This window comes from Scatophagus argus, chromosome 22 (assembly GCF_020382885.2).
Source record: "Scatophagus argus isolate fScaArg1 chromosome 22, fScaArg1.pri, whole genome shotgun sequence".
Lineage (NCBI taxonomy): Eukaryota > Metazoa > Chordata > Actinopteri > Scatophagidae > Scatophagus > Scatophagus argus.
In genome coordinates, this window is record NC_058514.1 from 10934422 (window position 1) to 10958387 (window position 23966).

Sequence of the window (23966 nt, forward strand, 5' to 3'; positions counted from 1 at the left end):
TTCATCTAATATTTTTTAAGACTGATTCACTGGCATCACACAAACATGGCTACATTTGCCGAGTTCGTCCCCCCTCCAGAATGCCCGGTTTTTGAGCCGAGTTGGGATGATTTTTCGGATCCTTTAGGATTTATTAACAAGATCCGACCCATCGCAGAGAAAACGGGAATCTGCAAGATCCGTCCCCCCGAGGTAAACCCACACATAAAACATATAAAACATTGTCATAGCTGTGGCATTAAAGTCTGCCAGGGTTTGTTTGCTGTTCTCATACGTAGGCAGCGCTGGCTTATTAGGGCCTACGTGAATTTTGCGTTAGGCAACCACATTAGTAGTTACCATTACTCTTACAGAGGTCAAATAATCTTAATTTCTTAGCACTCAGGTGTACGTATATTGTATTGGATGGAGATTAAGTTTCATCCATTGTTCTGAAAAGTTTTGAAAAGGCAAAATAAATGCAACAGTTCCGGTTACTGTTCATTTGTTTTTGTTTTCTTCTTGGCTAGCTTAGTTACAGTACAGTGATTGTACGACATTAGCTGTGAGGATGCGACACTGGGCCACACGCAGGCCTGTCGCTCCTGTCAGATATAACAGCTCCATATTTATGCTATGTTATATGGACGCACAAATAAGTGCATTTTAATTTTCCAGGACCTTTAACTGTCGGGGTGTGTCTGTGTGGCGAAAAAGCTTTAAGAGTAGACGCAATTATATGTAGAAAATAATAGCTTGAAATAGTCAGTGGGTTCTGTACGGATATTAGATCATCACTTTTATATATAAATACTTTTATAACTGAAGTGGTGTTTTGTTATTAATACACACACGCCATAACTTAATAACACTTAATAAAATCTGTTCGTGTTGTTTTCTTTTTGTTTATAAAAAAAAACCTCTTTGTTGCTGTCATTCCTCATAGTTGACTAGGAAAAGTGAATGTGTCTGTGTGGTGTTTTTTGTCCGTTAGGACTGGCAGCCTCCGTTTGCCTGCGATGTACGCAACTTCCGCTTCACTCCTCGAGTACAAAGACTGAATGAACTTGAGGTGAGTTATTCAAGAAAATGCATCACGCCATCATATCAGTAATACTGAATGAAGGTTTGTCTCAGGCATTGCTTTGTGAAGAAGGGGAAAAGATATTTAGAAGGACAACACTAGTTTTGGAAATTGTTGTAATTGCATTAAATTTTGATTGACACATCTAGGGACAACAAGCAAACTGTCTCCCTCAAGATGTTAATGAACTCATCAGTGCTACCGGTACATACTACTTGGACTTTGTTTTTCACCTGTTGAGATTTATATGTGTGTTCTTACAAGCTGCCTTCTCAACTTGTTGTTGCTTGATTGTTGGGAGGATGATAAGGGTCTCACATGATTCGAGGAGTATGGCGGTATATCAGAGTGCAGCCATTCAAACATAATTTTGCCTGAGGTGTCCAGTGTGCGAAACAGCATTATGCTCCTGCATTAAGAGTTTTTCCTCTGTTCTCTGTCTTCCTCTCTCTGTCCAGGCCCTCACACGGGTTAAGCTCAACTTTTTGGATCAAATCGCAAAGTTCTGGGAGCTGCAGGGATCCAAAATACGATTCCCTCATGTGGAGAGAAAGGTGCTGGACCTCTATCAGCTCAGCAAGGTAAAACTAGATCACACTATTTTTAAGAGTTTTTGGCTAATTATATAACATTGACTTTAGTGATTTTGTCTTTTATGCTGGTAAAAAAAACCCCAAAACAACTCATATTGGAAACCAATGTGTTTCAGATTGTGTCGTCGGAGGGCGGCTTTGAGACTGTGTGTAAAGAGAAAAGATGGTCCAAGGTGGCCGTCCGAATGGGCTTCCCAGCTGGGAAAGGCACCGGTTCACTGCTACGCTCCCACTATGAGAGAATCCTTTATCCATATGAACTCTTCCAGTCTGGGGCCACGCTGACTGTGAGTGGTGCCATTTTAATATAGATCAGACAGTTTGACCATGTTTCATACAGCTTCTGCACAATGGAAACCAGGGGATTGTTTTTCTGACAAAATCAACCCCGGTGTGGAACCTCTGACACGCAGTGTTATTGTTCACCTGAATTAGTGCTTGTTCATGCATTCATCTTTCACTTTGCACCATTCTACATGATATAACAAAATATATTGATTTAAGTACATGAAAAAGACATATTGTGAGTAGGTGTTGCCATTTGGTTACTTTACTTTTTATTCCCAATTGAACTAAATGTGCTTTGGCTGCTCCAGCATCTTTCTCAAATTTCTTTGAAATTGGCACACGGACCAAACTTGGCCTCACCAAAACATACATGTTGCAGACAGCCTCGGGCCAAATGTCATAGTAATAATAGACCTTTTTCAAAAAAGCCTCAAATGGATAGATCTTAAAAGGTTACCCCACAGTAAAAAGTTTTTCTCTTCAAAAAAGTTTTCCAAGATCTAATTTCTTTTCACATCACTGCTTTTAGGGCATCCAGCGGCTATATGAGGAAGGGGATGATGGGGAAGAACTGGATGAGGGAGTTGGTGAGGAGGCGGTGGAGGAAGACGAGCAAGATGAAGAGGAGGATAAGGAGAAAGATGGGGAGGGTGATGGAATGCAACCCAAGCACCGACTTCTGCCTGAGAGACGCTCCAGGCGCCTTAAGTCTGAGGTAAATGAAACAAACCAACGACACGAATGACAAGTATTCTGCAATAAACAGTGTAGTAGTTGAGTAGATGAGAAGATTTGGATTCACTACAAAAAGTTTTATTTTTTGGCCAGGCAGATTTTTTTACTAAGCAAGTTTACTAAGCTGTAATAACATTTCGCTGAATGCCATTTTTGAAAGGTCACAAATGTCTTTTTTTTTTTGCTCAGTTTTCAGCCATATGCAATCAGTGTTATTTAATCAGAGCAGTTTTTCCCCCAAAAGTTTATCCCTTTAACATTCTCTCATCTGCTTTAAGCATCCCTCGCCTGGCCCTTTCCAGATTCCCAGCTGTGACAGGCATGCTCCCCGGAGGCCGTATAACATTTGGCCTTCTAGCAAGATCACAGTCTCACAGTCTGCTGCTGCTGCTGTTGTTGTTGTTGTGTTTCTCTAGAGGGAAAACAAGGAGCCAAAAGGCCTAAAGCTCTTCGGAGCGAATCCCAAGATGGTCGGCCTTGAGATTGTATCAGCTGGTGAGGATCATTTTTGGTTGACCTGTAATTTCACACGTGGCACAAACATGAAGCAACAAATCAGCGGCGTTACTGTAAGTATTTCTGTCCTTTCACTGGCTTTTTTTCTTCTCTCTCTCTTAGATGATGGACTCAACAAGAAACAGCGTCACCTCAAAGCCCAGGCATTCGCCATCAAAATGAAACCACGCAAGGAGACCCTGGAGGTCAACTTTGTGAGTGGCACTTTCTTATATTAGACATTTTTACTTATATCTTGGGGGGAAACTCTGGTCATGACCATCCCTGTATGTTCTGTGGCACTGATCCCCCAGATCGACCTCTACCTCTGCCTGGTGTGTGGACGGGGTGATGAGGAGGACCGGCTCCTGCTGTGTGACGGCTGTGATGACAGTTACCACACCTTCTGTCTGATTCCTCCTCTACAGGATGTTCCCAAGGGTGACTGGCGCTGCCCAAAGTGTGTTGCCGAAGTAAGGCTTAAACATTGTAAAGTTGTTACGAATTTTTCCGTTGTTCCCTCAAATATTTAACCCACTTCATGCATAATGCACTTGATGTAAATTCTTGTAATACTGAATGTTGTCCATCCTCCCTCACAGGAGTGCAGTAAGCCCAGGGAGGCATTTGGCTTTGAGCAGGCAGTGAGGGAGTACAGTCTCCAGAGCTTTGGAGAAATGGCTGACCAGTTCAAGTCTGACTATTTCAACATGCCTGTACATGTACGCAATATCCACTCAGTGAGCTGGAATATTTTATATTATATTATTTTATATTAATTATATGTTACATTGACATCCTTCTATCACTTGGCTGTCACACTGTCTGCCATAACAGTTAGAGGTGAAATGTGTTCACATGCAAAGTTCGTTATTTCCGCCTTGTGCCTCCAGATGGTCCCCACAGAGCTGGTGGAGAAAGAGTTCTGGCGCCTGGTCAGCAGCATTGAGGAGGATGTGATTGTAGAGTACGGAGCTGACATCAGCTCCAAGGAGGTGGGCAGTGGATTTCCTGTCAGGGATGGTAAAAGGAGGCTGCTGGGAGATGAAGAGGTGAGACGATTGTTGCTTTCTTTTTACTACCTTTTTACTACCCCCCCCCCCCCCCCCCCCCAACTTAATGCAGCAGTATTCAGTGAAAACACGAAATTTGCCCCGAAGTGAAAGAAAGCACTCTGTTTTCTCCCCTGTTAGGATTATGCCAACTCAGGCTGGAACCTGAACAACATGCCAGTGCTGGAACAATCAGTGCTCACCCACATCAATGTGGATATCTCGGGTATGAAGGTGCCCTGGCTCTATGTGGGTATGTGTTTCTCCTCATTCTGCTGGCATATCGAGGACCACTGGAGTTACTCCATCAACTTCCTGCACTGGTGAGGCTGAACAAAGGACACACATGAGTGTGAAAACATATGCTATTAAAAGTAAAGAATTATTGATGACAACTGAAAAAGTAAACTCATTAAATTATTTAAACATAAAACGAACCTTTTTCTGTTCACTTTGTGTGTACCTCTGGATAATAGCATCAGCTCAATGTATTTATTCCTCTGTTTTCCAGGGGTGAACCGAAGACTTGGTATGGGGTGCCAGCCTCCGCAGCAGAGCAGCTGGAGGCTGTAATGAAAAAGCTGGCTCCAGAGCTGTTTGACTCCCAGCCTGATCTTCTCCATCAACTGGTCACTCTCATGAACCCCAACATCCTCATGGAGCACGGTGTCCCTGTATGTAGACTGAGCCTTTGTGTTTTTTGGGATGGATATTGGTAGTAGTGGTCCATGTTGATCATTGATGACCTGCCTTCCCTTCCTCCAGGTGTACAGGACCAATCAGTGTGCAGGGGAGTTTGTGGTGACCTTCCCCAGGGCCTACCACAGCGGCTTCAACCAGGGCTACAACTTTGCAGAGGCTGTTAACTTCTGCACTGCTGACTGGGTGAGGGGAAAGAGTAAATTCTTCAAAATAAAAATAAAAAGAAAGTCTTTTCTTGTTTATTGTGGGTGTTCATCTTTCACACATGGTTTGCCTTAGTTACCCATGGGTCGTCAGTGTGTGGCCCATTACCGACGCCTCCACCGCTACTGTGTCTTCTCTCACGAGGAGCTGCTGTGTAAGATGGCTGCTGATCCAGAGAGTCTTGATGTGGAACTAGCTGCTGCTGTTTTTAAGGAACTGGGAGAAATGATGGAGGAGGAGACAAAACTCAGACAGGCTGTTCAAGAAATTGTGAGTGTCTTTTTTTGTTATTATTTGGTTTTTGCATGCAGAAGGGTATCTGTGATTGAGGGTAATCTTGCTTTGAGCCTGTGCCTTACTTGCAGTTTAATATAACTGATAACAGCCTCAACCTTTGCTTATTTTGTGTCCCTTTTAAACTGCAAGCTTTATGTTTTCCCAGTAGGCATCATCAGTCTCCTCCTTATCTACAGGGTGTGCTGTCCTCAGAGCAGGAGGTTTTTGAACTTTTACCTGATGATGAGCGCCAGTGTCATAAGTGTAAGACAACCTGCTTCCTGTCTGCACTGACCTGCTCCTGCAGCCCTGATCGGCTGGTCTGTCTCTACCATGCTGCAGATCTCTGTGACTGTCCGTTTGGAAACAAGTGTCTTCGGTGAGGGCCCTTTTATGTGTGTGTGTGTGTGTGTGTGTGTGTGTGTGTGGTGGGGTTATAGTACAAACAATGTATAGTACGTGGCCAAAAAACCCTATATTGCCATACACTATATTTAATGTTTCGTCATGCTTGGATTAGCAGTACTATCCATTTAGTTGAATACATAAGCCACAACTAGAAATCTGCACAATATATTTCAGGTATCGCTATGATTTGGAAGAGTTTCCGTCCATGCTGCATGGAGTGAAGACACGGGCTCAGTCTTATGACACCTGGTCAAAGAGGGTCACCGAGGCCTTGGCTGCTGACCAGAAAAACAAGAAAGGTTTCATACTTTAGTACAGCTGCAAAATCTTTGTTGTCTTGGCATTATTGCATGATTGTTTTGCGTGTCTCATAGATCTTATTGAGCTCAAAGTTTTGCTGGAGGATGCAGAGGACAGGAAGTACCCAGAGAAAGCTTTGTTCCGTCGCCTGAGGGAGATAGTCAAAGAGGCAGAGACTTGCTCCTCTGTAGCTCAGCTGCTGCTCACCCGCAAACAGAGGCATAGGTCAGTGGGCATGGATACACCTTACTGTAATCTACTGTCCAGCATGTGCACACACATGGAAGTCAGTGCCGTATCTGCTGGTGAACTAAACCATCGCCCTGTTTGTGCCTGCAGCAGCCGTCTGCGTTCTGAGAGCAGTCGTAACCGTAACAAACTGACAGTGGATGAGCTCAAGGCCTTCGTGGATCAGCTCTACAGGCTGCCCTGCGTCATCAGCCAGGCCCGACAAGTCAAAGTGAGTTTGCTCTATTTATATATGTCTAGCCAAAAGCAATCTTTTTCCTATACTCTTTGGCCTCCTGTAAACACCCATCTTTCACCATCAATACTGTTGAATTATTGCTGAAACTACTTCAGTCTTCCTTCTTTTTCTTTACTCCCAGGAGTTACTGGAGAACGTGGAGGACTTCCACGAGCGAGCGCAGGTGGCACTTGCAGACGAGATGCCTGATTCTTCCAAGCTGCAGGCACTATTGGACCTGGGTAGTGGCCTGGACGTAGAGCTACCAGAGCTGCCACGACTAAAACAGGAGCTCCAGCAGGCCCGCTGGCTTGATGAGGTGCGCTCATACATCACCCTCAACCTGACTCTGTTGTCTACCGGAGTTGTTGTAATTGTGGTTTCATGCCATGTGTGCTGTCGTTGTCATGTCCCAGGTGCGTGTCACCCTGGCTGAGCCTCACCGCGTCACCCTGGAGCTCATGAAGAGACTGATAGACTCCGGGGTGGGCTTGGCTCCCCACCACGCTGTAGAGAAGGCCATGGCTGAACTGCAAGAGATCCTTACCGTCTCAGAGAGATGGGAGGATAAGGCCCGTGCCTGCCTCCAGGCCAGGTTAGATTGGGCATTTACAAGCCTGTACAAGCACATTGGAACTTTCCTGCTGTGCTGTCTGTCACTTAATAAACTATATCAGAGACAAAATTCAAGTGAACCTCATCTGGTGCTGGGTACATAAAAGGTCTTATTAGTTGAGTCATACTTTATCTTCCCACACCTGTCTGTCCTCCTGTCACTCAGGCCTCGACACAGCATGGTGACCTTGGAGAGCATTGTGCTGGAAGCTAGGAACATCCCAGCATACCTACCTAATATTTTGGCCCTCCGAGAAGCCCTTCAGAAGGCCAAGGAGTGGACAGCTAAGGTGGAAGCCATTCAGGTATTGTCTGTGTATACACTACGTCATTTAGAAGCCCATATCTCAAGAACCTTTGACTGAGACTTGGACCTTTTTGCTCTAAATAAAGGTATCAGCTTACATGTCTCTAACCTCTCATCTTCTGTGTATCCGCCTCACGCAGAGCGGCAGCAGCTATGCTTACCTGGAGCAGCTGGAGAGCCTGCTGGCCAGGGGTCGATCCATCCCTGTCCGGCTTGATCCATTGGCCCAGGTGGAGTCTCAGGTGGCTGCAGCTCGAGCCTGGAGGGAGAGGACCGCTCGCACCTTCCTCAAGAAGAACTCCACATACACATTGCTGCAGGTGGGTCATCATCAAAAAGTTGATTAAATGTTCGCCTCTCATGTGTAAACCTTATAATACACATGAAGGGCTGAGGTGCACAAACCATTATTCTTTTGATTTATTTTACTAAGGTCATTCAAGGGAATGTCAATCAAACTGGTGCTGCCTTATTTATTTTCAAAATAGTTTTAAACAGTTTTGCTGTGTTTGTGTACTTAAATTCTTGTGAATTTAAGAATGAATATGAGTGTTAAGCAGTCTCTAGATCACATTTTCTCTGGAACACCAAAATGGATGATTGATGTACTGTACAGAGAGAAGATTAATAAATATTGTAACTAGAATGAAAGCTGTTTTGTTAGGTCCTCAGCCCTCGTGTGGACATTGGGGTCTACGGCAACAGCAAGAGCAAGCGGAAACGTGTCAAGGAGCTCATGGAAAAGGAGAGAGGAGGTTTTGACCCGGACACCCTGAGCGACCTGGAGGAGAGCCTCGAAGAGGTGCGAGACCCATCCACTGTTGTAGCAGCCTTTAAAGCCAAAGAGCAGAAGGAAGTGGAGTCCATCCACTCGCTCCGCGCTGCCAATTTAGCTAAGATGGCCATGGCCGACCGCATCGAGGAGGTCAAGTTCTGCCTGTGTCGAAAGACAGCCAGTGGCTTCATGCTGCAGTGCGAGCTTTGTAAGGACTGGTTCCATGGGGCGTGCGTACCTCTACCCAAGACAGGATCTCAGAAGAAGCTGGGTGTGGGTTGGCAGAGCAATAGCAAAGACTCCAAATTCCTGTGTCCGCTGTGCCAGCGATCGAGGAGGCCGAGATTAGAGACCATCCTGTCGCTGTTGGTGTCGCTGCAGAAGCTGCCAGTGCGTCTGCCTGAAGGAGAAGCCCTCCAGTGTTTGACAGAGAGGGCAATGAGCTGGCAGGTATGGATACAAAAAATGTATTTTGAAGACTTAATTTCTTTTCTCTACTTTTGATCTGTACTAAATACCCAACCTTGCTAATCGAACTTGTACTAGGACCGAGCACGTCAATCTCTGGCCACGGAGGAGCTGTCCTCAGCCCTGGCAAAGCTGTCTGTATTGAGCCAGCGCATGGTGGAGCAGGCAGCTAGAGAGAAGACTGAAAAGATCATCAATGCCGAGCTGCAGAAAGCTGCTGCCAACCCTGACTTGCAGGTATTGTAGACTTTTTGTCTTTTGTCAGTTTTTAATTTTGTTCTGTCTTAATACTTTATACCACCAGTAAGACTGTAGGAATCCTGTTTTGACATACTTATTGTAATTTTTGTGGTACCTACTGTGACTTTGGATGTTACTATGAAATGGACCAGAAGATGGCACTAATAAAGCAGACCACACGAGTGGACTGACAGACTAAAATATGAAAAAAAATAGACAGAGTTACAGTGTATGGGTGACAACAAACAAAGAGAATTCACTGTATATATTTGATGAAAAAAATAGTAGTTTTTGTAGTATAATAAGTAATATATTTGTTTCTGGTATTATTTGATTCATTTTTCTTATGCAACATCAAGTTGTTTTAAGCAATAAAAGGAGATGCCTCGTGTGCCTTTTTGGTGTTGCGCTTTTGGAAAAAGCTGCTTTGTTGGAAGACGATTAATTTTAAAAGGACTACATACACATCTTGAAAATATATATACGTGATTTGTGGCAAAGTACCTCAAAGACGTGTTAAGACACTCTGACACAAGGTATGTTTCTGTCCGTCACCAGGGGCACATTCAGACTTTTCAGCAGTCAGGTTTCAGCAGAGCTGCATCACCTCGCCAGTCTGTGGACTACGATGATGAGGAGACGGACTCAGACGAGGACATCAGGGAGACTTACGGTTATGACATGAAGGTATGCATTACAACAGTAATGCAGTTACGCTGTCCTGTCTGTGTAAAATCAGGCAGGATTTTTTTCTTCACCTGCTGGGTTGTGTTTTTGTTGCAGGACCCAGGCGAGGTGAAACCGTACCTGTTCTGCGATGAGGAGATTCCTGTCAAGTCCGAGGAGGTGGTCAGTCACATGTGGCCAGCTGCCACGCCCTCCTTCTGCGCTGAACACGCTTACTCGTCAGCCTCCAAGTCCTGTGTGCAAAGTGAGTCCACATTCACTTAATGAGATTACACCTGTTGCCTTGACTCACAAATGATTCTGGGACAGCTATTATTTTGAGCAATAAATTGCAATAAATATTTTAATAATGAAATAAGTGTCCTTGTCATGTCATGCTGAAAATATTTGAATTTCAGATGTGGGCACGCCCAGAAAGCAGCCTAGGAAGACCCCCCTGGTACCTCGCAGCCTGGAGCCGCCAGTGCTGGAGCTGTCCCCGCAGGCTAAGGCCCAGCTGGAGGAGCTAATGATGCTGGGAGACCTGCTGGAGGTGTCCCTGGATGAGACCCAGCACATCTGGAGGATCCTGCAGGCCACACACCCCCCCTCTGAGGAGAGATTCCTGCAGGTCATGGAGGTAGGGGAGGACATCCATTATGCAACCTGATTTCCCAGCTGGACCCCATGGCAAATGCTGGATAATGACTAAACACTGGCTTTGGGTTTGAATCATGAATTTTTCTGGTTGGTTCTGACTTCGTGAATAGATGTATTAGTATAGGTCAAATTAGGAAAAAGATGTTCCTGTAATGTAATAGTAATTCTTCTCTTCCTTTTCTGAAGCCTGAGGACTCTCTGATGGAAAAGCCACTGAAGATCAAGCTCAAGGATTCAGAGAAGAAGAGGAAACGGAAATTAGAAAGAGCTGAGCACCACCACATGCTGATGGCGGCCGCCGCGGGCGGGGCTTCTACGATGGGTGACATGCGACCGGCAAAGTCTAAAGAGCTGAAAAGGGTGGGCCTGGAGCTCAGTCTTGGGGGCAAATCCAAGAAGAAGAAACTCAAGCTCAACCTGGACAAGAACCGGGAGATGAAGCAGCTAGCCAAACGCTTAGCTAAGGAGGAGAAGGAGAGGAAGAGAAAGGAGAAGGCCGCGGCTAAGGCGGAGGCCATCAGAGAAGGACTGGAGAAGAGGAAGGAGAAGAAGATTCTTGACATTCCTTCCAAGTATGACTGGTCTGGAGCTGAGGACTCCAATGATGAAAACGCTGTGTGTGCCGCAAAGAACTGCCAGAGACCCTGTAAAGATAAGGTGAGAACTCTATCACTGGCCACTGCAGTGTATATGAGAAACATTTTGCTGAATATTGTGATTTTGCTAATGAAATGTGTCTTTTCCCAGGAATAGAAGTCTGAGTGTGAACACTTATGATTGAGATTGTGTTGCGAAGAGGTTGTGTTGCAGTAAAAGAGGCACAGGAGGTGAATCATAGATGAGTGATAAACACAGCTACAGTTTAGCATTTAACAGAGGTCAAAGGTGACCATGTGACTGTGACACCTGTTGAAACTGAAAGGTCTGTTTTAAAGTATTCATTTAAACCCATGTGTTTAATATGAATATGCATTCAATCACATTGTAAAAGGTCCCTGTCCCGTTGAGTCAATAAACGAATTTGGGCTTGATTAGTTGTTCCAGCTCTAATATAATTTTTAAAACATAGATCTCAGTAATTTGTATTGTATTAAATGTAGATATTGCACAGGTGGAATCTAGTTAACTTACTCTCGAAATCATTCGCATTTAGACTTGGCAGCTGTGAACAGCACATTGTCAACATGAGAAATTTAGTAGAATCCTGTTGTTTTTAAAGATAATAAAGTGATGCCCATGCATGGTGTTGGAGATATGTATTAAAGCAACATTATTATAGAAATTTGTATTTTTTGCATTTTTAGCAAGTCACCAATTTTGTGAATGCAGGGAAACATCAAACAAGTGCAATAACAGATGCAACTTAATATTACTAGTCCAACAGCAAGAAGTCAGCAGTGTAGACACAAACACTCCCTGGCCTTCCAAGCAGTCATATAGCTGCACGCTAACATGCGGGCATAATTTGCAACAGTTGCAAGTAGTTGTCAGGAAACTCGCAGAAAATCACAGAGAGTCGAGGCAGAGCAGCCAGAGGACACGATGCACTGTGATTCAACTTGCTAAACAAAGTTGCATAGCACAGAAACTGTGTTCAGAAGCTTAATAATGCTTAATAATGCTCCCTGCTGTGGTGATTATAGACTGTACATTTTCTGTCATAAAAATGTTGTACGTGTCTGCTCCTACTGGCAGTCCCATCATTCAAGTTTGATGTTGAGTGCAGGCTGGCCTCCTGAGATCGGACATGATGCCTCGTTAAAATGTAGGTGGTCTCGGTGCGTGGCATCATGTTAGCAGACTACCGGTACCTTGTCCATTAGACGATCTTGACCTTCCTTACTATCGTCCCTGCCCCAGTAAAGACAGGCGGTAAATTCTGGTTGATGCTTCCATCACAGGAAGTTGACCTTGAAAACTCCCTGAAGACATCCAAGTATCTTTTGGTAAATGACACAGGTTTTTTGTTTTCTGAACATCATGGAACTTTATTGAATATCAACAGCTGATAACAGCACTGGAACACCTTAAAGAGAGTTACACATAACGTATTAACAGGACACACCGATGTGGTCCTTCTCGGAGACAGCACGTCAGACTGTCCACCAAGTTAACCAGTGGCCAGTCTCCTTCCCCTGCTTGCCTGCAGTGGCAGCCAATCAGAGCTGAGGAACTGGTAGGCATGCAGTTCTGTGGGTGGAGTTAAGATGATGAAACTGTGAAGGTGCTGCTATTAAGTGGGACCTGAAGTTGGCATGATGTTTCCTCAATGGTTTCGCAATCAGTCTTCTTTTAAAATAAATAAATAAAAAGATACATTTTCCATCCACTAATAATTAAATCCAGGACACAGGTTCAGTTCTGGTCAGCTGTGTGTTTTTTATGTTCTCTGTAGAGATTGTGAACAAAATAAATGACATGTAGCCTCTTAATGAAATACACTTATCAGATGAGGAGAAGCAGAAGAGTAGGAACATGTGGGTTGTCCCCATTATATTCTACTCCATAGTACCTTAGCTGACTGTCCATAGTGCTGTGTAAAACATATCCATGCTCATCTACAGTCCATCAGTGTTTTTCCAGTTTGTTTTTGACTCAGCACATCAGATCAATCAGACAATGACTGACTGGCAACTTTAACATGCTGTTAAAATTTACACATGATGATGTTTTTCTGGGTTTTTTTGTTTTGCTTTGCTTGACAAACCACTGCCACATTCTTTTTCAATAATTGCCCTAGTGTTTCCTTTGTGTTGTTTCTCTTTCATCCTCATTCACATAACTGCCTTTGTCTGCCCGTGTGTATTTCCAGGTGGACTGGGTGCAGTGTGACGGCGGCTGCGACGAGTGGTTCCACCAGGTGTGTGTAGGCGTGTCCTGCGAAATGGCAGAGAACGAAGACTACATCTGCATGGACTGCTCCCGTAAGGCCAGTCGGACGAGTGGGGGAGGAATCGGGGGGATGACCGTGGAGGAAGTGGCAGAGGAGAGTGTCGTAGTGATGACCACGTCGATGTGCGGCGGCGTGCAGAGTCTGCCATCGTCATCTGTTGTGGCCTCGTGGTCTCGCGCCCCGTCGGCCTCTCATCTGAACCCAGCAACTTTGCAGCAGCAAGAGCCTCAGCAGGGCAGTTAGCGCTAAAAAGCAAAAAAACAGCCTACGACTGAGTTTGAATACTGCTCCTCACACAATGAGCTTAACACAAAACCTAGCATCCAGGTCAACCTCTCAACCTGTAAGACTGTACCTTATGATGGACAGAATAGCTCTTTATGAGTGGGCTTGGAAGAAGGAAAACCAGACTCATTTGTGTAACTGCCTGGATTATAGAGCACAAGAAGTAAAGGCAGCTTGGATCTGGGAGGCAGAAGAGTCCTACCGTCATCGCTTCAGCAATGACGTGCTCTCTCTCCGAATGCTAAGATCTGTCGAAAAGGTTGTCTGAACGCAGACAAGACTCACTCCCCCTACAGCAGTTTTAGATCTAGGAACGTCCAGCAGCTGCTTGCCAGTCCTCGCCTGAACAATAACAAGTCGTCGGTATACTTACTCACTGTCAAACTCCCACTTACTCCAGCTGTTGTGTTCAGTGCAAACAGGCAAATAAAGACATGTCCCCAGTGGTGTTTTATGGACATCCCGAACTGCTCCCCTCTGTCCTGGCTCCCCAGACAGTAACATCTCAATATGTAGGACTGCAGACTAGGAAACGCAAATGGTTGTAATGTAGTGGCATTATTTATAATGTACATACTTTTAAGCAATTAAACAAAAGGGTGGTGGCTTTTTTTGTTTTGTTTTCTCACCTTTAATAAACTATTCCTAGTCAAACATTTGATAGTTGTGAGTTTTTTTCTTTGTCTCAGTTTACTGTTTTGAGCATTTTCTTTTTCAGACATTAAAAAAATGGCACACTTTGTCTCTTTGTTTTGTCTTAGAGAGCAAAGTACAACAAAAAACTTTGCAATTTCAGGGAATTATTGTTTCCTTTATTTGGCTGAAATGTCAGCATTTGACCCACCTCAGGGGCTCCACTGTGACTCAGGTCTGTGTTACTGAGAGGTTGATTGATTTCAAGTGGCAAGTTAAGCTTCACATTTCCTGTGTTAGTCATTAAGCTTAATTAGTGCGGAGATGTGGAAGCATGTAGCTGAAGCTCAATTATAAGCAGAGAAATGTCCCTGTTTTGCAAAAATATTTAGAAATACGTGGACAAATTGCCTTAAAATTTCTGATCCTTGATTTTTTTTTTTTCTCAACACAGCTGGGGAAAAAAAGAAAAAATGACAGGATTTACACATGAATTTGCAGAAACACAGTTTGCAAAAGAAAGAGGGGAGGTTTGTGGGTGTGGGCTTGCTGGAAAGGCTCTGCCAATGTCCATTTCTAACTCAGCCAAGTTAAATCCGGTGTGAACTGACCTCGGCAGCTTATGTGACTCACCTCTTTTGCCGCTCTGAGAGTTAGAAATGTGCAATCACAGGGGGTTGCAAGGCATCAACAAAACGAACTGTGATGGCACAAAACAGATTACATAATGTCTATCCTGTCATCTCATGTCATTACATCTTCATCGACTGCTGGTTGTCGTGTCCACCCTGAGTGGACTGAAACTTCTGTGTCTGAATGGTCCCACAAGCCTTTCATAATCATCACTTTATGGCAGATATAATGCGTGGACCTGCTCCTTCTATCAAATAGCCTCAGTTAATACTTTGATTCCCAGCTCATCTGAGAACTGAGAACTTGACCTCAGACATCATTAGGATGTACTGCACAATGATGATACATTGAACCTGAAATATAAAACTTATTTTTAGGGTGGCTGTCTTTCATAAAAATGTAAATCCATGTATGCTTTTTACGGGAATGTAAAAGCACACAATTTAAGAAATAATTACATAACATCATATTTTGATGTACATTTTCCTGAAGGGGCCAAAAGAAAGGGAAAGACTGTGGAGGCTGGCCTAAGTTTAGCATTACAAACCCCCGCCCCTCTCTTCGCTCATGTTAAATACTAAAACCTGAGCATCTACAGCTAAATCCCCAGGGACTGCTTCAGCCTTGAGACCAGAGTTAAACTTAGAAGATCCAAGTGGCACTGCGATGAAAGGTAAGCTGTAAATGTCAGTCATTTTGCAAGATTTTCATTGTGATTTGAATGGATTTAAGCTCATTACAGTAATTTCTTTTTTTTTTTAGTTTAAGGTAAAGGTAAATATTTTGTTGCACTTCAATGAAAGTGATGCAACTCAAAGGTCAAAATGCAACTTTTTTGTGTGCTTTTATGTACATGTGTTGTTTGTTAGAAGGACTGAGCATGCATACTTCTTTTCTATTTATGCAATTTGACACTTTCAGATCTTACAGGTGCATAGTAAAACTTCTTTCCTCCACTGTTACCCATTCTGCAACTGGAACTGTTTGTCATGTCTCATGCTTGCTTAAGGACATCTTTACTGTTACTGAGTGCACGGAAAAACAACTCCACTTCATGCAACAACAAACAGCATCAGTAATCTCCTGCAATCCTCCTCCTCTCTGTCTGTCTGTTCTGCAGGAGACGTTGCCAAAGCACGACTCCCCAATGGCACCAGCCAAGCCAAGGACCTGCTGTCCCCCTTGGAGGAGAAGATGGAGGAGCGGGGCCAGTGGAGCAACAAAATAGAGTTTATTCTGTCGGTCGCTGGCTCCATTATCGGTTTGGGAAACATGTGGCGCTTCCCTTACCTCTGCTATAAGAATGGAGGAGGTGAGTGGAGGATGAGCTGAGCGGAGGAGGGGGGTTAAAGTATGTTCCTCTCTTTGGTAGTTTTCAATGAATTCACTGACATGTGGAGGGTACGCTGTTTGCTGTGGGTCAGGCTTAGAGAAGTCAATATTACTCTAGTGTACTCGAACAATCACCCATGCATTATTGTTTTTGCATTGCACTGAATAGTAGTAATAATACATGAATGCAAAAAGCAAAGGCAAGACATTACAGAGCGCCTGAGTGCTCCTTTTTAGATCTCACTAGCTCATGTGAAAGAAATAAAATCATGTGTATTTGAGGACTCACATTTAACCAGAATTGGACCCCAGAGAATGTTTTACTCCATTTGGGGATGGACGTGCTCGTGTAGCCGCTAAATTGGACGCCCCTCTTCCTCCCTCCACGGGGTGGCAGGGTCAGGGTTCAGGGCTGATCGGGGTCAGGCAGCTGTTGTTGCTTCTTGCTCACAGCAGCTGTCCCTGCAGAGAGGCGGAAATCTGAGCGCACCAAACATCCTCGACCACCCTATGGGACATCAAATGCAAAAGGCAAGAGAGAGTGGCAGTGGCCGAGGTCTAAAGCTAAAGGAAAGAGCATTGAAGGAACTTTTCTTCATGTCTTCTTGCATGTCTTCTTAGTTCTTGTTTTCATCAAGAGTTATAATACAGATCATTATGTTCAAGCATGTATTCACCCATTAAGGTCAGAAAAATATCATTTCTTGAACATAAAATATGACATTGTGTACACTTGAGTTTGCATGGTTTTAAATTTTCCATTTTCCATTTACTTTTGTATTTTAGGTTTGTTCAAAGCAGCTTAAAATCACATTTACTTAAATATAATTTGGTGCAAATGCAATCAACATATGCCACCGGAGACAGAACAAACAAACAGGTAATAGGTGATGAATGCTATGTAATAAGTGATCTGAGAGAAGGTTAAAGAGATGAGTGAAAGAGAGAGTGACGGGGAAGGTTCACATCTGTTTAAAATATTTGACTCTCTCCATGAATCATTTTTATGTAGTAGAGGTATCTTTTAGAGTCCTAAAAATTATTTTACACATAAGTTCTGCATCTTTCTGCAGAGTATTGCACACAATGGAGGATCATATCTCTGCTGTAGTAACTGCTGTAGTCAGATGCAGTCTGCATTTGGGTCCACAGTGTAAGAAGGCCCTGGTTGTGTGTGCTTCACTGAGTTCCTCAAGATGATTCGGTTTAATCCAAAGAACAAAGATGTTCTACCTGTACATTAAAACTGTTGTTTAAAATAAAAAAAAATCTGAATATTTCCACAACACTGTATTCTGGTCAGGTGGATTAAAAACTGCTATTGTGAGAAAATGAATGGGATTCTCTGTTTATGCATTGGCTCTGCGATGGATTTAGGTCACATGTGTCACCTATTGCATGCTTGGACAAGCCTCAGCCCTCATGACCATTAACAGGAAAATTAAACAGGCATATAAGATGATGGTCGACCGTTTTCAATACTTTTCTGTGATATCACGTATAAGCCTTAACACTAAAATCCTTTTCCTCTTTAATCTCAACTCAGGTGCATTTCTCATCCCCTACTTGATCTTCCTGTTTACTTGCGGTGTTCCTGTCTTCTTCCTGGAGACTGCCCTGGGCCAGTACACCAGTGAGGGAGGCATTACCTGCTGGAGAAAAATCAGTCCCTTGTTTGAAGGTAGGCAGGACAGGTGTATCACCTCCTGTCAACATCTGATAAATGTTATGAAACCATAAAATGAGATGGAAATAGATGAAACCTGAGTAGCCCAGTAAAATGTGTCCACTGGCTGTTTTAAGTGCCATATTCTAAAATGTTGTTTCTGCAGGTCTTGGCTATGGCACACAGGTAATCGTGACTCTGTTGAACTTCTACTACATCATCGTTCTGGCCTGGGGGATTTTCTACCTGTCTTTCTCCTTCTCTTGGGACCTGGCCTGGTCGTCCTGCAACAACACATGGAACACAGGTAACAGATGCTCTTCAAAATGCATCAGATGTTCCTCAGATGTTTTTTATTTACATTTTAAAATTTCTACATTTTGCCCCCCCCCCAGAAAACTGTGTGGAATTTCAGAGGAGAAACAGCTCAATCAACCAAACAATTGACCCAAACACCACCTCTCCTGTCATGGAGTTCTGGGAGTGAGTTTTTCCTCATCCTTATGTCCTCTTGCTGATATGTCTCTGTTCTGACAATAGCAGTGATGCAATTTCCCTGCATTTGTTTCCTGTCTCTGCAGGAGAAGAGTGCTGAGGATTTCCTCAGGCATTGACCACATGGGCTCTCTGAACTGGGACCTGGCCCTGTGCCTGTTCATTGCCTGGGTCATGTGCTACTTCTGCATCTGGAAGGGGACGAAATCCACAGGAAAGGTGGGTGAACTGGGCCCGTGAAAATACCAAGTGACCCCTTTTTAAATTGTTTATTATTGTTTTACCAAAGGGGCACTTAAAAGATGACACCTGGTATTTATTTCTTCTTTTTGACATGTTTCTTCTTTAACATCACTGCATGTGTGTATAGGTGGTCTACTTCACAGCGACCTTCCCATATCTGATGTTGATCGTGCTGTTGATCAGAGGACTCACCCTGCCTGGTGCTGGGATCGGCATCCAATTCTACCTTTATCCAGACGTGGGACGACTGGCGGACCCACAGGTACCACAGTGTCACACAAAACCCCATTAAAATGCAGAGAACCTAATGACTGCTGTCTTCTTTTTTAATATATCATGATGGTACAATCAGTGAATTGAAACTAAATTCCCGTTGAGCTGCTTTAGAAGATTTAGTGATGTGGTCCCTGTTGGTGAGGGCACACCAGGTGCAGGTGTCCCATGGATCTCTGTTGGGGAGCCTAGTTTCTGCTGGGTCCATCTGCTGTCCATGAAAGAGGCAGGGGCCACAGGGATCAAACACAGGGCCAGCACACCACAGGGACTGTAAATACGAGCTCTACCACACAGTCAGCTAACCAGGCAGAGTTTTTAAATGGCTCATTTCTGTTTCTATTATTTTATTGTCTCATTCTGCTTTGGTCATTAAAACAAACCAAGCAAACTAGCGTAAAGCCCGATGAGGGATATGTTATGCGTTATTTTCCTGTGATCTATTTATGGAAGCTTGGTTTGTTAATCAATGTGTAGAAGAACAGCCTATGGCAGACTGTTAACACTAATGTGCAACTTCTGCAGTCAATGATTACGCATGCTGACATGTGAATTCCTCTGATTTATCTAAACATTGCACAGCACCTTTTATGTATACACGTTGAACATCAACCAAAGTATGAACAACATTTAGTTTCAGCAGCTTATTGTTGTTCTTTCTTTTGTGTAAGGTGTGGATGGATGCTGGCACACAGATCTTCTTCTCCTATGCCATCTGTTTGGGGTCGCTAACTGCTCTGGGAAGCTACAACAAATACAACAATAATTGCTACAGGTATGTCAGCGATCTACATGCATTCTTACATGCTCAAATAAACAGGTACTTACAAAGAAGATGATGATCAAAACTGGCTTTAAAGTAGCTATCATTAACATCATCATCAGGTGTGGCTGAGGTGACCACCTGTCTGAAGCCTAATGACGTCTCTTCCCCCCACAGAGACTGCCTGTCGCTGTGCTTTCTGAACAGCGGCACGAGTTTCGTGGCAGGCTTTGCCATCTTTTCCATCCTGGGTTTTATGTCTTATGAACAGAACGTCCCCATCTCAGAAGTGGCAGAATCTGGTGAGGCTTGCATCGACTACACTCAAGGCCAAAAGGGATAATAAGAATCTATTTGACTAGCTTCTGAGCAGTATTTTATTCGATCAGTCTACATTGTGGAACTTGTCTTTGTAGGTCCAGGCTTGGCCTTCATAGCTTACCCCCGAGCTGTGAGCATGATGCCTTTCTCTCCTCTGTGGGCTGCTCTCTTCTTCATCATGATTGTCTTTCTGGGGCTTGACAGTCAGGTAGAAAGTTAATTACTGAAACAAAATCTGTTTCAGGGACTTGTTTTCACTTTTTTTGCCTCTTTGTAAATTGATGTCAAATCTAGGCAGGTCTTTTCTTCACAACAGCTGACATACAAAAAGAGTTCATTTGTTTTCCTGCGCTTTCTTCTCTCCCCCTGGTTTTCCTCACATGTCCCATCAGTTTGTGTGTGTCGAGAGCCTTGTTACGGCGATAGTGGACATGTACCCCGCTGTGTTCCGACGTAAAAACCGCAGGGAGCTCTTCCTGCTAGCCGTCAGTCTCTTCTCCTTCTTCGTGGGCCTTGTCATGCTCATGGAGGTAGGCCCCACACTCTGGGACCACACACACACACACACACACAGATGCATGCACAGAGACAAAGATCTGCAAGCACAAACTTGGCTTTTACAGCAGTATTTTTTAAAGATCATTTTATCAAAATCTGTACAGTTAGTGTCTTTAAATCTTATTAGGTGTTTTCTGTTAATATATTTTTCCATACTAAACTAAACTAATGAAATGAGCTTCATACACACACACACTCACACACACACACACACACTCACATCGGGCTGTTGCTGGGGAGGGGGTTGCACCGGGTGCTTTCTTTTGATGCTTTGTTCTGCTAACATAAACTATTACGGAGTCCCACATGGTTGACATGGTTTCACCTCTGCACAGCTGGAAGCATGAATGCTCTGCAGAGGTGTCAACAAGTCATCATTTTGTAAGTACAAGCAAGTCATAATGACCATGTGGAATTTGTGTTTTTTAAAACTACTTTAGATGACACAGATTATCAAAAAAGAGACTATGTTTAAATAAAAACAGTCTAGTTTGTATTTATGCATTATAAAAACAACACTGTTAAATAGTTTGGTGCTTTACCTGTTGTCGCCATATGAAAAGATTACCTGATCCTCTACATGCTACAGTATGTCCAGTTGGATTGTGACAACAATGCTTAAATAATAGAACATATTATGTCTTTTTTGCAAGCCAGACAAGTCAAACTACAACAATTTTTTTTATCGTATAAGGTGTTCACAAAAACACAGGAGTTTATCGAATTAAAAAAAATGGTCATTGGGTTATTTAATTAACCGTCAGTCTATTTTGTATGAAAACCAGTTTATTAAATGTAGCAGGTTAATGATCCAATGCAATTATGACTCAGCGCTTCTTATCTCTCTCTTTGTAGGGGGGCATGTATGTCTTCCAGCTGTTTGATTACTATGCAGCCAGTGGCATGTGTCTTCTCTTCATGTCCATCTTTGAGACTGTTTGCATTGCATGGGTCTATGGTAAGACATAAAAGACTCATTGGTGATGATGTAGAAATGCGTTTCGCAGTCATTCCAGTCAATGTTTACCCAAATCACTGGCAGATGTTCCTGTTAGTGAAGAGAAAAATGTCTTTACTGTGTTTATCCAGGTGCAGATCGCTTTTATGATAACATTGAGGACATGATTGGCTACCGCCCAGGTCCTTACATCAAGTACTGTTGGTTGTTCTTCACCCCAGCCACGTGCATTGTGAGTATCAACAAACTAATTAAGGAGCATCATGGCTTTCCAAAAATGACAAAGGCTGACAGCACCCGAGGTATTGCAGAAATCAAAAGAAATTCACCCTTCACCTGTAGTAATACTTGTCTGCTGGTCTCTGCAGGGTACCTTTGCCTTCTCCCTCATTAAATATACTCCTCTGAAGTACAACAATGAGTATGTGTACCCGTGGTGGGGCTATGTCATTGGCTGGCTGCTCGCACTCTCCTCCATGGTCTGCATCCCACTTTGGATGATATACAAGATCAGCACCACTGAAGGGACACTCCGAGAGGTAAGAGCTGACCCTTATAGTTGATCTCTGTGATCTTTCATTGTTAGGGCTTGACTTGAATGCACCTCATTGTGGAATAAAAATGGTGAAGGCTGGAGCTCATTAACAGTGATTAATCTTTCTACAGCGCATCCAGCTGCTCATCACACCATGTGACAGCTTACCCAAAACAAAGAGGGAGCAGGAGAAATTACTGGCCATCTTTGCTCCTGGGGGAGATGCCACCATGAATACAAATGGTTACTATCCTGTTTCAGAGAGAGACTCCAACTTATGAGGCTTCCACTGGTGATGCATGTAGGAAAGACGTGGAGTTTAGTTCCCATCTTTCACTTGCTGCACCTTCGCCTCCATCCCAAAGATCACAGCAGGGAAAGATATGATAAAGTGTCACATCATCTACTCAATACACAACAGACATGGAGGACTCGGGTGATAATAGGCCTACAGTGTGTTGCATTTGGAAGTGTTCTGTACATTTCTTGCATGGTAGTAATATGATAAAGGAATCATAAAGAAAAAGAATTTTAAAAGTCATTCATTATGTGGATGTATTTTGCATAACTTAGAGGTTTTAAAGGGCACAACAACATTTATTTCAGGGACAAAAGTCATTTACTTTACTCAAACTGACTCACTATATTACTACGTTGGTATGCAGTATATTGTTTAGTCCCGCATTTTACTGGTGATGCAAATGAAATAATTCACTATCATCTGAAATGTATGAGCCAACCTTGCTCTGAGAAAATGTTGTTTATCACAGGAAGTTAGTGTCATTTTCATCTTGGGCAAAGGTTGTAATTGTAAAGAGACAGACATACACGCTCCCCCAGAGGTCTATAAATAAATATGTTAGTTTGCATAGTAAGGATGAAGTTTGTGCAGATGAAACACTGACAGCAAAATCAGTAATGGAACAGTTTGTCACCACTGAAGTACTGTGAACTGAATTACTTTTCCAAGTCTCCTTGTGTATCTGACATCGCTTCATGGCTACTTAGCCATTATTTGTATCATATATTGTATTATCACAACTGATTGGGGAAATTTTACTGTATTTACAACAGTCAAAATAAAATGGTTTGCATTAATGGGCTGTGTAAGGAAAAAAAAAACAATGCCAGAAAAAATGATAATATTGTAGCACCGCAGTTGCTGTAGAACTAACATGACATATAGTTTCATATGTTATGCTGTAACATAATATGACTGTATAAAGAAATGTGAATCTTGTAAGTATGTTTTTAAATAAACATGCAAAATTTCATGGTGTCTAGAACGGTTTCAAGACACCGTGAGTGTTACACAGTGTTGTGTAAGTGTTGTGATATCTCTCTGGAGGCAGAGTGAGAGAAACACTGTCAAATTAATTATCCATCCATCCATTTTCTATACCGCTTATCCGTCAGGGTCGTGGGGGAGCTGGAGCCTATCCCAGCTGACTACGGGCGAGAGGCAGGGTTCACCCTGGACTGGTCAGTCAATCGCAGGGCCAACACACAAAGACAGACAACCACACACTCTCGCAATTTAGAGTAGCCAATTAACCTAATGTGCATGTTTTTGGTATTGTTGGAGGAAGCCGGAGTACCCGGAGAAAACCCACGCAGGCACAGGGAGAACATGCAAACTCCACAGAAGGGCCCAGACCAGGATTCGAACCTGGAACCCTCTTGCTATGAGGCGACAGTGCTAACCACTGCACCACCGTGCCGCCCGTCAAATGAATTACATTATGGAAAATGCACAGTCGTATTCAGGACTAAAAGCCTGGATATCTTGGCCTTCTTCCAAGTCCCCCAACTTTACGAACTGCAACACTAAATCACTAACCCTTTCACTTCCTCATCATGACACTGTAAACTTCAAATCATTTTTACTTACATATTCATTAGTGATTGTGAAAGCAGCACAATCAGGTATTGCAGAACCGTAGTTTGCATAATATGCTTACAGGCTATCCAAGCTGCATTTCCCATAAGAACGGCCAGACATTTTCATAAATGACTTCTAGGCTTTTGTGCATTTTGCTGTTTCACAGTGACAGAGAAGGCGTAA

General features: G+C 43.3%; 2 protein-coding genes across 6 annotated transcripts; both read left to right on the forward strand.

The window, feature by feature from the left end:
- Nucleotides 1–38: 38 nt before the first annotated feature.
- On the forward strand, nucleotides 39–14147 carry kdm5a (lysine (K)-specific demethylase 5A). 5 transcript variants are annotated; one of them, XM_046378392.1, is made up of 29 exons: nucleotides 39–192; nucleotides 974–1051; nucleotides 1522–1644; nucleotides 1773–1943; nucleotides 2474–2659; nucleotides 3096–3174; nucleotides 3298–3389; nucleotides 3489–3647; nucleotides 3777–3914; nucleotides 4068–4226; nucleotides 4368–4549; nucleotides 4738–4900; nucleotides 4992–5111; nucleotides 5208–5402; nucleotides 5606–5787; nucleotides 5991–6115; nucleotides 6191–6341; nucleotides 6456–6576; nucleotides 6725–6901; nucleotides 6999–7177; nucleotides 7364–7502; nucleotides 7645–7824; nucleotides 8169–8729; nucleotides 8826–8984; nucleotides 9546–9674; nucleotides 9771–9918; nucleotides 10073–10293; nucleotides 10500–10970; nucleotides 13126–14147. In XM_046378392.1, exons 1-29 carry the CDS (start codon nucleotides 46–48, stop codon nucleotides 13447–13449), a joined length of 5259 nt encoding a protein of 1752 aa, XP_046234348.1. In that variant the 5' UTR covers nucleotides 39–45; the 3' UTR covers nucleotides 13450–14147. The 5 variants fall into 5 exon arrangements, with proteins under 5 accessions (XP_046234348.1, XP_046234349.1, XP_046234350.1 ...); XM_046378393.1 differs by having other exon boundaries at nucleotides 6459–6576; XM_046378394.1 differs by having other exon boundaries at nucleotides 3777–3896.
- Nucleotides 14148–15355: 1208 nt separating this feature from the next.
- LOC124053930 (sodium- and chloride-dependent GABA transporter 2-like) lies at nucleotides 15356–22772 on the forward strand. The gene is made up of 15 exons (XM_046379525.1): nucleotides 15356–15430; nucleotides 15878–16069; nucleotides 17636–17770; nucleotides 17922–18062; nucleotides 18151–18238; nucleotides 18337–18469; nucleotides 18621–18755; nucleotides 19438–19541; nucleotides 19707–19831; nucleotides 19946–20058; nucleotides 20243–20380; nucleotides 21264–21366; nucleotides 21498–21598; nucleotides 21735–21905; nucleotides 22033–22772. The coding sequence occupies exons 1-15, from the start codon at nucleotides 15424–15426 to the stop codon at nucleotides 22180–22182; spliced, it is 1836 nt and encodes a 611-aa protein (XP_046235481.1). The 5' UTR covers nucleotides 15356–15423; the 3' UTR covers nucleotides 22183–22772.
- The last annotated feature ends 1194 nt before the right edge of the window (nucleotides 22773–23966 follow it).